Source organism: Orycteropus afer, unplaced genomic scaffold (genome assembly GCF_000298275.1).
Source record: "Orycteropus afer afer isolate SDZICR_OR568_19922 unplaced genomic scaffold, OryAfe1.0 scaffold00842, whole genome shotgun sequence".
Taxonomy (NCBI): Eukaryota; Metazoa; Chordata; class Mammalia; order Tubulidentata; family Orycteropodidae; genus Orycteropus; species Orycteropus afer.
In genome coordinates, this window is record NW_006922429.1 from 561,090 (window position 1) to 572,539 (window position 11,450).

At 43.2% G+C, this 11,450-nt stretch overlaps 1 protein-coding gene across 1 annotated transcript in view; it reads left to right on the forward strand.

Annotated features, from left to right (window-relative positions):
• LNX2 (ligand of numb-protein X 2) overlaps nt 1-11,450 on the forward strand; it is a 60,218-nt gene that overhangs the window by 10,113 nt on the left and 38,655 nt on the right. Inside the window, exon 2 of the mRNA XM_007958049.1 lies at nt 10,417-10,664. Within this exon, the coding sequence (XP_007956240.1) occupies nt 10,417-10,664 (248 nt within the window). The remainder of the gene's footprint in view (nt 1-10,416; nt 10,665-11,450) is intronic.

Below are 11,450 nucleotides of genomic sequence, written 5' to 3' on the forward strand. Positions count from 1 at the left end.
TGGGCTTTGCTTCTGTGAAGACTGACAGCCTTGGAAACCCTGTGGGGCAGTTCCACTCTGTCCTCTAGGGGCGCTGTGAGTCAGAATCGACTCCACGGCAGTGGGTGTGGTTTGGGCTTTGCTTCTGTGAAGATTGACAGCCTGGGAAACCCTGAGGGACAGTTCCACTCTGTCCTCTAGGGGTGCTGTGAGTCCAGCTTGACTCCATGCCAATGGATTTGGACCCTGCTTGTTGTGCTTATAGAATATCTGTGTTATTTACTCTTTTCATTAATGCTTACTAAATGGGAAGTTCTCTTTTTCCATAGTGAGACCTCTTCTAGTTTTAAGTGGTTTGGTAGCTTAGGGGATAGGAGAAGGGTCAGAGGAGACCGAGGCCAGAGTCCTCTTCAGCTCTGAGGGCCATTTGTCATATTCTTGGCAGCATTCAGCTGTGGAGATGGAAGATCTCCATAAGAGATGTTTGACCATAGTAAGAAAAAGCTAGAAGATCCAGTTTCCCTTCCTCGAGTTACGTGACAGAAGAACTGGCAGGACGGGTGTCACAGTGGTTTAAAGCACCTAAATAAACCAAGGAGGAAATGTGCCTGGGCACGTGTTGCCTGATTTGAGTTAAAGGTGAGGGTCCTGTCATGTAGTTGTAAGCGTACCTAAATAAACCCAGGAAGAAATGTGCCCGGGCACGTGTTACCTGATTTGAGTTAAAGGTGAGGGTCCTGGTGTTGTCCTGTAACCACCTTGGGACTGTGATATTCAGAATCACATCTTCACACATGGCCCACAGCTGCCATGTAATGAGATGATTGCACACCCAGAACCAAGCCTATGACCTTTTATCAGCTGTGGTTATGTATGGATCCCAGTCATGTCCCTTCCCTGCTTCTGTAACCCTGCCTTTGACGAAGATGAATCAATGAGTGACCAGTCAGAATTGGTCTCCACTTCCCTGCCTCCCTCTTACTGCCCCAGGGGATTCTGCTGGTCTCCTGTGACTGGTACCTGCTGGCAGATCTTGTGCAGATGTCTGCCTTTGTCTTGGTTTAATAGAAATCTCTTGATTAGATTTAAGTCTGGGATCTTTTCCCTCTACCACAGTTCTCCCCTCCCCCCAAGTATAATGTAAAAACCAAAAATATATTTATAGATGGTATCTGTGAATCATCTATCTGATAAGGATCTAGTATCCAGACTACTATTTAAAAAACTCTTAAAACTCAACAGCTACAACTCCACTAAAAAGACAATGCAGTCTCAAAATGGGTAAAACATTTGAATAGACAATTTTCCAAAGAAGTTATACAAATAGCCCAAAAAAGCACATGAAAAATACTCAATGTCCTTAGTAAAAACAAACTAAAGTTATTGCCGTCAAGTTGGATCCAACTCATAGTGACTCTTCCTTGGGTTTCTGAGGCAGTATCACTACATAAGCAGATTGTCCAGTCTTCCTTCTGAGGAGTGGCTAGTAGGTTTGAACTGCCAGCCTTCTGGTTAGCAGTCAGATGCCTTAGGCAATATGCCACCAGAGCCCTTCTAGTAGAGAAATGCAGATCATTGATGCCTGTTGACTGGCAGTGTAGAAACATGCATTCTCAATTATTTCTGTGCCCTCGAACATGTTACTTAGACTTCCTCAGCCTTAGTTTCCTGATTTGTAATGAACTTGGCCATCAGGTCTATCTCTAACATCCCGTGATTATAGCTTTAATTACCCTCAGCTAAAGAGCCCTGGTGGTGCAGTGGCTAAGGCTTTTGGCCGCTAACCAAAAAGTCAGAGGTTCAAACCCACCAGCCACTCTGTGGGAGAATGATGCGGCAGTCTGCTTCTGTAAAGATTGACAGCCTTGGAAACCCTATGGCGCAGTTCTGCTCTGACACTGTGAGTTGGAATCGACTGGACAGCAATGGGTTCGGTTTGGGTTTTGCTTCCGTAACGATGACAGTCTTGGAAACCCTTCAGGGAAGTTCCATTCTGTCCTCTAGGGGCGCTGTGAGTCACAATGGACTCCGCAGCAGGAGGTTTGGTTTTGGCTTTGCTTCCATAGAGATTGACAGCCTCTGAAACTCTCTGGGGCAGTTCTCTGTCCCACAGGGTCGCTAGGAGTTGGAATTGACTCGATGGCGGTGGTTTGGTTTTGTTTTTGTGGAGTATATTTTGCCTGTTGGCTTCTGACATAATCATGGAGGAGTCAAAGACACACTTCACCTTAACAGGCCTTTGAAGTGGTTGATCCTTCTTAATCCATAGGTGTGCACGTTTGTCACTTTCCAGCTATTAGCCTTAAACAAGCAGAAACACCAAGGATGGTCCTCCCACGTGTAAGGTGAACATCCAATTTTGTTAAGGATGATGTCTTTTTTCTATTTTAAGATACATTAAAATAGTTCTGAATCAGGATACATCTTAGAATGTATGCTATGTGGGATTTTTTTTCCCCGATATTATTGAAATATGAATCACGTACTTCTTGAATAGGAAAATTAACAACGGATATCTGACTTTGACTTTAAGGTTTTTCTTATCCACAAGACCAAATATTAAAAAGAAAAAAAATGACCCACACTACCAAAGCCTGGGACAAGCTGCTCTGCAGCAGCGTAAACATGTTTTTCCTGCTAGAAAGTGATCGTTGCCAAACCGTCACCCCCTACTCTAATCTCAGAGAGTCTCAGGGCAGCAGGTGAGTGGGGCCCAGTTATTAGCAGGGGTCAGAAGTGACCTGTGCATCAGTGGATCTCTGTCGAGGGAGAGGCAGGGTCCGGTCAGTCAGGTTCAGAGTAGCCAGCCAGTGATCACTGTTCAGTATTTCCCCCTCGTTTTCTCTGTCTTCCAGCCACTTGCTTTTTCTGGACTCAAAATGGCCTCTCTATAAGCATATAGAATAATTGCTTAGAATAAACCTTATGTTCAAATTTCAGTTTTGGTTACTGTTATCATACCACCATTTTACTGTTTTAAAGCATAGCATTAGTTTTAGAATGTCCACCAAGCTGCACAATGATCACCAGTAGTTATAGAATGTTTTCATTGCTCCAAAAAGAAACCCCTGCACCCCTTATCTACCCCGAACTCTCACCCCCCAAACCTCTGGCAGCCACTGACCTCCCTTCCATCTCTGCAGATTTACCTATTGTGCACACATAGGTGGAGTCATACAATATATGGCCTAGTGATTTTGTCAACCTTTATTTGCCTGACTTCAGGGTTCACCCATGTTAACAGAATAGATAAGTATTCATTTCCTTTTAGGGCCATATAATACTCCGTTGTATGATCTGTGTAACCATTCATCAGTTGATGGACATTTTGGTGGTTTACACTTTTTGACTATTACGAATACTGCTCTATGAACATTCATCCACAAGTTTCTGTAATCTTTCTGTTGAGTTGTAAGAGTTCTTCATGTATTCCGGATAGTAGGCTCTTATCAGATACATGATTTGCAAATATTTTCTCTCATTCTTTGGGTTATCTTCCCTTTCTTGATAATGTCCTTTGATTTTTCAAAAAAATTCCAGTTTATCTGTTTTTCCCTTGTTTGCTTGTATATCTCATGTAATAACTAGAAACTTAACTGATACAAGGTCACGACACTTTACATCTATATTGAGTCCCAAGAGTTTTATAATTTTAGCTCTTACATTTAGGTTATTGATCCATTTTGAGTTAAATTTTTATATGGTGTGAGGTCAGGGCTCAGTTCCGTTCCATTGCATGTGGCTGATTCAGCATATCTGTTGAAGAGCTTATTCTTTCCTGATGGCTGGGTTTAGCACCCTTGTTCAAAGCCAGTCGACTGTAAGTGTGAATTGGTTTCTGGAGGCTTGGGTCTGCTCCCTTGTCCACTTTGCCTGCCCCTGTGCCAGTACCACACTGTTTTTATTTTTGTAGCTTCATAGTAAGTTTTGAGATTCGGATATATGAGTCTACTAATGCCCTTTCTCAAGATTATTTTGGCTGTTCTGCATTCTTTGCATTTGTATTTGAATTTTAGTATCAGCTTGGTAATTTTTAGGGGGAAAAAGCTGAGATTTTGATAAGGATTAAGTCAGGATTTTTGTGAATTTCCAATTTTCTTTCTTTTGTTAACTTCTAATTTCACTCCATTATAGTTGGAGAGCATAGTTTTCCTTATTTTAATCCTTTTAAATTTATAGAGCCTTGTTTTAAATCCTAGCACACGATCTCTTCTAGAAAACATTCCACGTGCACTTGTGAAGAACACGTATTCTGCTATTGTTGGGGACAATGTTCTGTAGGTATCTATTAGGTCTAGTTGGTTTATAATGTCCAAGTCTTCTCTTCCCTGTTGATCATATGTCTAGTTCTAATCTTTATTCAAAATGAGGTATTGAAATCTCCAACTATGTAATAGTTGCATTGTCCATTTCTCCCTGTACTTCTATCCATTTTTTGCTTCATATATTGTGGGGCTCTGTTGTTAGTTCTGTATATGTTTACATCTGTTTTATCTTCCTAATGGGTTGACCCATTTACCGTTCGTTATAAAATGTTCCTTGTCACTAGAAGCAGATTTTGACTTCCAGTCTGTGTTGTTTGATGTTAGTACGGTCACTCCAGCTCCAAACAGTTACTGTCTGCATGATGTGTGTTTGCCATGGTTTTGCTTTCTGCCTGGTGTGTCTTCAAGTCTAATATTTACCTCTGCCTTTTGATTGGATCATTTAACCCGTTTACATTTAATGGGATTACTGATAAGGTAAATGGACCATTTCACTTTCTTCACTCTTGTCCTTTTTGTTGCTTTGTTTCTCTGTTTCTGCCTTCTTTTTTTGTGCTTGATTTTTTTTGAAAGGCAGGGAAAAATATTCACTATGAATGTCTTTAGAATCATATTGTGGGAAGAGCAGGGGGCCTATACAGTCAGATCTGATTTTACCTCTGTAATTTATCCCTGTGTGATGTTGGCTTAGTTCGTTAAGTCTCCAGTTTCCCATTTTAAAATGGCACTAGCAGAGTGAGGAGGAAATGAAAATGTATATAAAAGTGTTCACACAATGACTGCGCAGAGATTAGACATTCGGCAAGTGTTACTTTCTTTCTCTGTCAGTTTCAAATGTTTGCAGAGGGACAACACCAACCATCCATGGCCAGGAGCTCCTCTCTGGCCAAGCCTGCTCTCTCTCCCCACTGGTTCCCTTATAGCCTTTCTTTTTTTTTTGCTCTTACTAAACAGAGATTTGTTCTCTTTAGTCTTTAGGACGCTAGAAGTCTGATTCACAAAGTGCCAGCTCTAAGGGCTGGGTGAAAGCCCCTCGACCTTGGGCTTTAGCTCTGCCTCTTGATCCCAGCCCCCTGAAGCTAGAGGCTTCTCTTTATTTATTTATTCTACTTTTTATTGTAATTTGGATGTAGCCCTTTTTTTTTTCTTTAATACTTTACTGAGATACATTTCACATACTGTAAAAGTCACCCATCTAAAGTAAACAATTCAGTGGTTTTTAGCATGTTCACAGAATTTCACAACCATCATCAGAACCTAATTTTAGAACATTGCGGGCATCCCAGGAAGAAACACCATATCCGTTGGCAGTCACTCCTATTCCCAGCTGCATAGGTTTGGAATGATCTATCCCGACCATCTTTTTCCCATAAGCCTGTCATTTTTAGTGTCTGAGTTTTGCAGAATTCATGTATCAGGTTCACAGAAATCTTTGCACTGTAATTATATTCTGGGTTTTTGCCTTTACCACTGAAAATGTTCTTTCTCCAGTCGCTGTAACCCAGCCGCCAAATCACGCCAACACCTTTTGGTCCTTCTCTTTTGTGGCACTTGCACCGTTGACCACTTTTTCCTCTGTTGAGGCAAAGACAGTTGGGGAGAGAGTCTGAAGTCTGTCTGCTAGTGTCCTCCTGCCTCTAACTGTTCTAATGCAGTCTCCTCAGACGGGTAACGTCTTTAAAGGTGGGCGCTCCTGACAGATCCACCTGTAGCCCTCCTTCTCTAATGCTAGATGAGATCATTCTGTCCTTCCTGTTAAGTGATCTCATTTTAAAAAAACTTGATTTAGTTTCTGTCAACAGTTTGCTGTCCCATTGAGAATTTAAGTATACCTGTCTTTTCACTTAACAACTGTAGTTTTTCCTTCTTGTATTTATTTTTGTGTGTTTAGTAACTATTGTTGTTGTTAGGTGCCGTGGAGTTGGCTCTGACTCATAGTGACCCTGTGTACAACAGAACGAAACACTGCCCGGTTCTGTGCCAGCCTCACAATCCCTGCTGTACCTGAGCCCATCGTCGCAGCCACTGTGTCAGTCCATCTCGTTGAGGGCTTTCCCCTTTTCGCTGACCCTCCACTTCACCAAGCATGATGTCCTTAGTAACTGTTAGAGTAACATGATAACTGTGCTATCCTATGGTACCGGTAAGGTAGTTATAATTACTTGATTTGGGTGGTTTTTTTACTTAGTTTTGTTCCTAGCTGTCCTCCAGTTGGCTTCAGCTCATGTCAACCTCGTGTGTTACAGAGCACAACTTTGCGTGGCTCTGAGCCATTTTCACCATCGTTGGTGTGTTTGACTCCGTTTTGTGGCTGTTCTGTCACTCCGTTTAATTGAGAGCGTCCCTCATTTTGCTAACCCTCTGCCTTATCAGACATGATGTCTTTTCATGATGATTGGTCTTTCTTAACCACTTGTCCTAAGTAGGTAAATTGAAGTCTTGCCATCCTGCTGCTAAGGAGTATTCATGTAGTTTTTTAAAGCCTGATTCGTTCTTTTGGCAGTCCCCAGATTACAAAGGTGTTCCTTTTATATATCTGTCTTTAAGTTGAATTTGTATGTTAGGTCAGAAAATTTACGGGTTCGCCTTTTGTACATATAGTACTGCGTTGTCAGTGAAGGCGACATGGGTATATGGATGGATAGATGGGTGGACAGGCTAAACGATTAGGTGTGTCTATGAAATGGGGAGTGTATCCAAGAACATATATAGGGTTGGCAGACAATGGTCCTATAAGTTTATGTGAATGATCAGAATTCCCAGGTGTATAGTAGAGCTGACAAGGGGCAAGGTTGTGGTCACTGCTTGGTCACAGCCAGCTACCAAGAGGGATCAAGTAGTTGAACCTGCGGGCTTTGGACCATAGTCGCAGGGGACATCAAGCTCAATTGGCATAACATACTACACAAAACACTGTTCCACCTCCTACTTTGGTGAGTAGTGAGTGGGATCTTAAAAGCTAGCAAGCTGCCATCTAGATGCAATGATGGGTCTCTCCTCATCCAGAGCAAAGAAGAATGAAGAAAACCAAAATTCATGGAAACTATTAGTCCTAGAGACTGGTACACCATCCTGCAGCCTATACAACTATGAGACCAGAAGAACTAGATGGTGCCCAGCTACCACTGTCATCCACTTGGAAGGGGACCTATGTAGGAGATCCTTGATAGAGAGGGAAAACAATGTGGAACAAAACTCAAAATCATTTGGAAGAAAAAGAGTGGAGACCAGGTTTGCTGGTCCGAAGAGCCTGGTGGAACCACTGAGACTATGGCCCCTAACTGCCCTTCAGGTCTGGAATTGAACCCACACTTGTGCTTTTCAGCCAAGCAAAATAGAGGTATATGAGTTAAACATTTACCTCAAGTAGATACACTCCTTGGAGAGAACAATCATGGGAGAAAGAAGGGCTGCTTATGCACAGGAGACAGCTCAGGGGGCAGGAGTGCATGGAGGGTTGGACGCTGGGAAGAGGTAACTATGGGGAGGAAGTGGGAGGGCAGCTGTTGCATTGTAGTAAACTGTGGTCAATGACATGAGACAAAGTGTATGTGAACTGCTATATGGAAAATGAATTTGCTCTGTAAATCTTCACCCAAATCACAATTAAAAAAAAAAAAAATGTACAGGTTCGTATCTAATGTCAGTTAGTCAAATGTTTGTCTTATAAACCAAAAACCAAACTCACTGCTGTTGGAGTCAATTCCAACTCATAGTGACCCTTCCTTGGGTTTCCAAGATTGTATCTCCACAAAGTTGGATAGCCCAGTCTTCCTTTTGAGGAGTGGCTGGTGGGTTTGAACCGCCAGCCTTCTGGTTGCAGTCACATGCCTTAGGCACTACGCCACCAGAGCTCCCCACTGCCATTGAGTTGATTCTGACTCATAGCCACCCCCATTGGGCTGCCAGGGGTGTAAATCTTTATGGAAGTAGGTTGCCCCATCTTCCTTCCGCAGAGCAGCTGATAGGTTTTGAACCTCCAACCTTCTGGTTAGCAGTCAGATGCCTTAGGCACTGCACCACCAGTGCTCTAATATATAGTATGTAATATACTTTTCTAAGTATAAAAAACATTAAACAAACCCGGATACACTAAAACATCTTTAACACAGTAATGCGGTAATAAAAATAATAATGTTTTAATGCGCATTACAAAATAACACCCATTTGTTATTATGAACCATTGGATAGACCTCAAATTTTTAATACAATGACTTTATAGGAGCCAGTTCATAACTACGAGCTGTACATAGGTTGGACGTTCTTAACCTGGGCCCGTGTGTATATGCAGTATTCTCACCAGCCCTACAGTATCCATCAGTTCTTGTACCCTCCTTTTTCATTGTCTGGCTTCCACGTGTATGTGAGTCAGTTGAAAACATCATGGCTTGGGCCATAATCATTATAATCATCAGAGTTAATAGTAGGTTCATTCCCAGGTACACACGTTCTATGTGTGTTTCCTCGTCATTTCCTGTTCTTATTGCCGTTCCTTCATTTCCTGCGACTAGTCCATTTTCTGTTCAGGCTGGTCATTTTTAGTCACTCTGCCCAGTCAAGATGTCTGAAGAAAGCTGGCACCTTGGCATCACGTCTGACATTTGCTGAGCAGAGCCTCTATTTAAATGTTTCATTGGCCCTGAGTTCACAAGAGCATCCATCTGCCCTTTCTGTTTGTTTAAATAAGAAACACAAGCAGCTCCATAGGGCCTGTTTCCTGGTGCTTATGTAAGTGCCCAACTCCTTATAATAGCTGCTTCACGTCACACAGCATATCTGTAATTCTACTATTGTGATTCTAATTTTGCACGAGGTTATTTTTATCACCTTGCATGCTATCATAAAGTGAAGTATTTGGGTCTGTGCCTTGTGACTTGGGAAGCTTCAGCTATTACTGTCCACTGATGAATTAATGTGCAATGTGGTGGGGAAGAGTGCAGAGGCACCGTGGGGCATTAACGATCTAAGTCACCAGGCAGCAGTTTGTTTTGGAAGAAAACTACAGATTCCCATTCCTGTGGCTAAGCCATGTGACTTGTAAAAAACGGCTGTGTAATCAGAACTTAAAAATAATTCTTGCAGTACAAAGACAACTATGGGAGTGTACATTTCCACCGTACTAGTGTGGACCAGACCAAACCCACTGCCACCAAGTCAATTCCTACTCATAGCGACCCATAGTGTTTCCAAGGCTGTAAAGTTTTACAGAAGTAGATTGCCTCATCTTCCTCCCACAGAGTGGTTCGTGGGTTTGAACCACTGACCTCTGGTTAGCAACCAAATGCCTTAATCAATCATGGTAGTTAAAGTTGTGTGTCAACTTGGCTGGGCCTGGTTGAGTGGCTGGGCAGCTGGTGGTAGTTATTCCCTATGATGAGACTGGCAGTCAACTCCATGGTGGGACCTACCACAAGCAGTTGAGTAGCTGCTTTAGGGATGTGATCTGCTTCCTGTATATAAGAAGCAGCTTTGGGAATGGTCTCTAGCTTACGGCACGCGTGAACCCTGCATGTAGTCGAGTCATTGTTAAGCAGCCTGCCGTGCTCTGCCAACCTTGGAACTTCAGTGGACTTGAATCAGTGGCCTGCCACGTTGTTTGATAATATCGGGACTGTGCCATTTTATTTGTTGATCTTAGGCTTGTCAGCCTCGGCAGCCAGCAGCTGAGTGAAGAGATCCTCTAGCTTCTGTGGGTCAGGAGCAAGAGGCAGAGCTGAAGCCCAGGGTCAAGGGGCTTTCATACAGCCCCTGGAGCCTGGCACTTGGAACTTGGACTTCCAGCCTCCAAAAATTGTAAGAATAAACTCCTATTTGTTAAAGCCATCCCATTTGTGGTATCTTCTATTAGAGCAGTGCCAGGTAACCAGAACACCACTGCACACCAGAGCTCCTTGTGCTAGTATATACCTGAATACAGGTTTTCAGTGAAGTGGTCTTTGAGGCAACGCCCTTGTTCATGTGTATGCTTTTTGTTGTAGCTGTATTTGCTGTGTGGAGTGGTGAGAACTTCGTTTTCATAGAGATTAAGTTCACGTTCATGTGCTTCTTTCTAGGTGCTCCTTTCCAAGGACATCATTGCCATATTCTGTCAATGTTGACAAGGGTTTGAGCTATTACACTTTTTTTTGGTCCTTTCAGAACACCTGAAAGCCACCCAATATTCTCTTCCTAGGTGTCCTGGAGCTTCCCATCGGAGAGCTGCCCTAGAGAAAAGGAAAACTAGTAAAACTCAGACGGAGCTCGAGAATGAAAATGGCCCCACCATACTAGACCCCCCGGGTACGGTGTCACCAGAAGCCGACTGCCTGGGGACGGGGCCGGTGCTGGTGGAGCGGAACCTGACCCCTGCTTCTCTCCCTGCCTGGGCTGAGGAGCCTGGCCTCGACAACCCCGCCTTTGAGGAGAGCGCTGGAACTGACAGTACGTGGACGTGACCGCCAGCTTTATAGATTTGATCTGTTTCAGAACCAGTTGTTTTCAAGAGCATTTCTTGCTTTCTCACCATCCCAACGTACACTTTTTATTTCTTTTTTTTTAAAAAAACTATAAACTTTGTTGAGGTCTGATTTGCATGCCTCACATCCATCCGCTGTGAGTGCACAGTTTCAAAGGTTTGCAGGTAGAAAAGGAGGCCTGGTTTCTCCCCCAGAGGAGGGTTGTCCTCTCCCACCCTTTTCTGTTGTAGCCTGTGAACCTTTGCATGGTTTTGTTTCTGTGTGTTGAGACACACCTTTGCTGCTTAAGAAATAGACAACATCAAGAGCAACAACAAAAACAACCAAAATAGTAGGTCAAATTAAGGGCACTTTACTTGTGTTCACTGATTTAGTGCTTGTAACAATGTAATTTAAGGCTATTCATAAAGTTTTCCAGTAATATATCAGACAGTGTTTCACTGCTATTCATAAGGTCTTCACTGGCCAATTCTTTGACAAATGGATGGCCTCTTCCTTCTTCCGAGTCTGTCTTATTCTGGAAGCTCCACTGAAACCAGTGCACCATGGGTGACTCTGCTGGTATTTGAAATACTGGTGGCATAGCCTCCGGCCTCACAGCAACACACAAACCACCACAGTATGACAAACTGACAGACAAGTTCTTCTTCCCTAGTTGTCCCAGACTGCTCCGCTCACTTCTGGTCTCCCTGAGCTGTTCCAAACCCCACCGGCTCACGTCCTGGTCTCCCTGAGCTGTTCCAAACCCCAC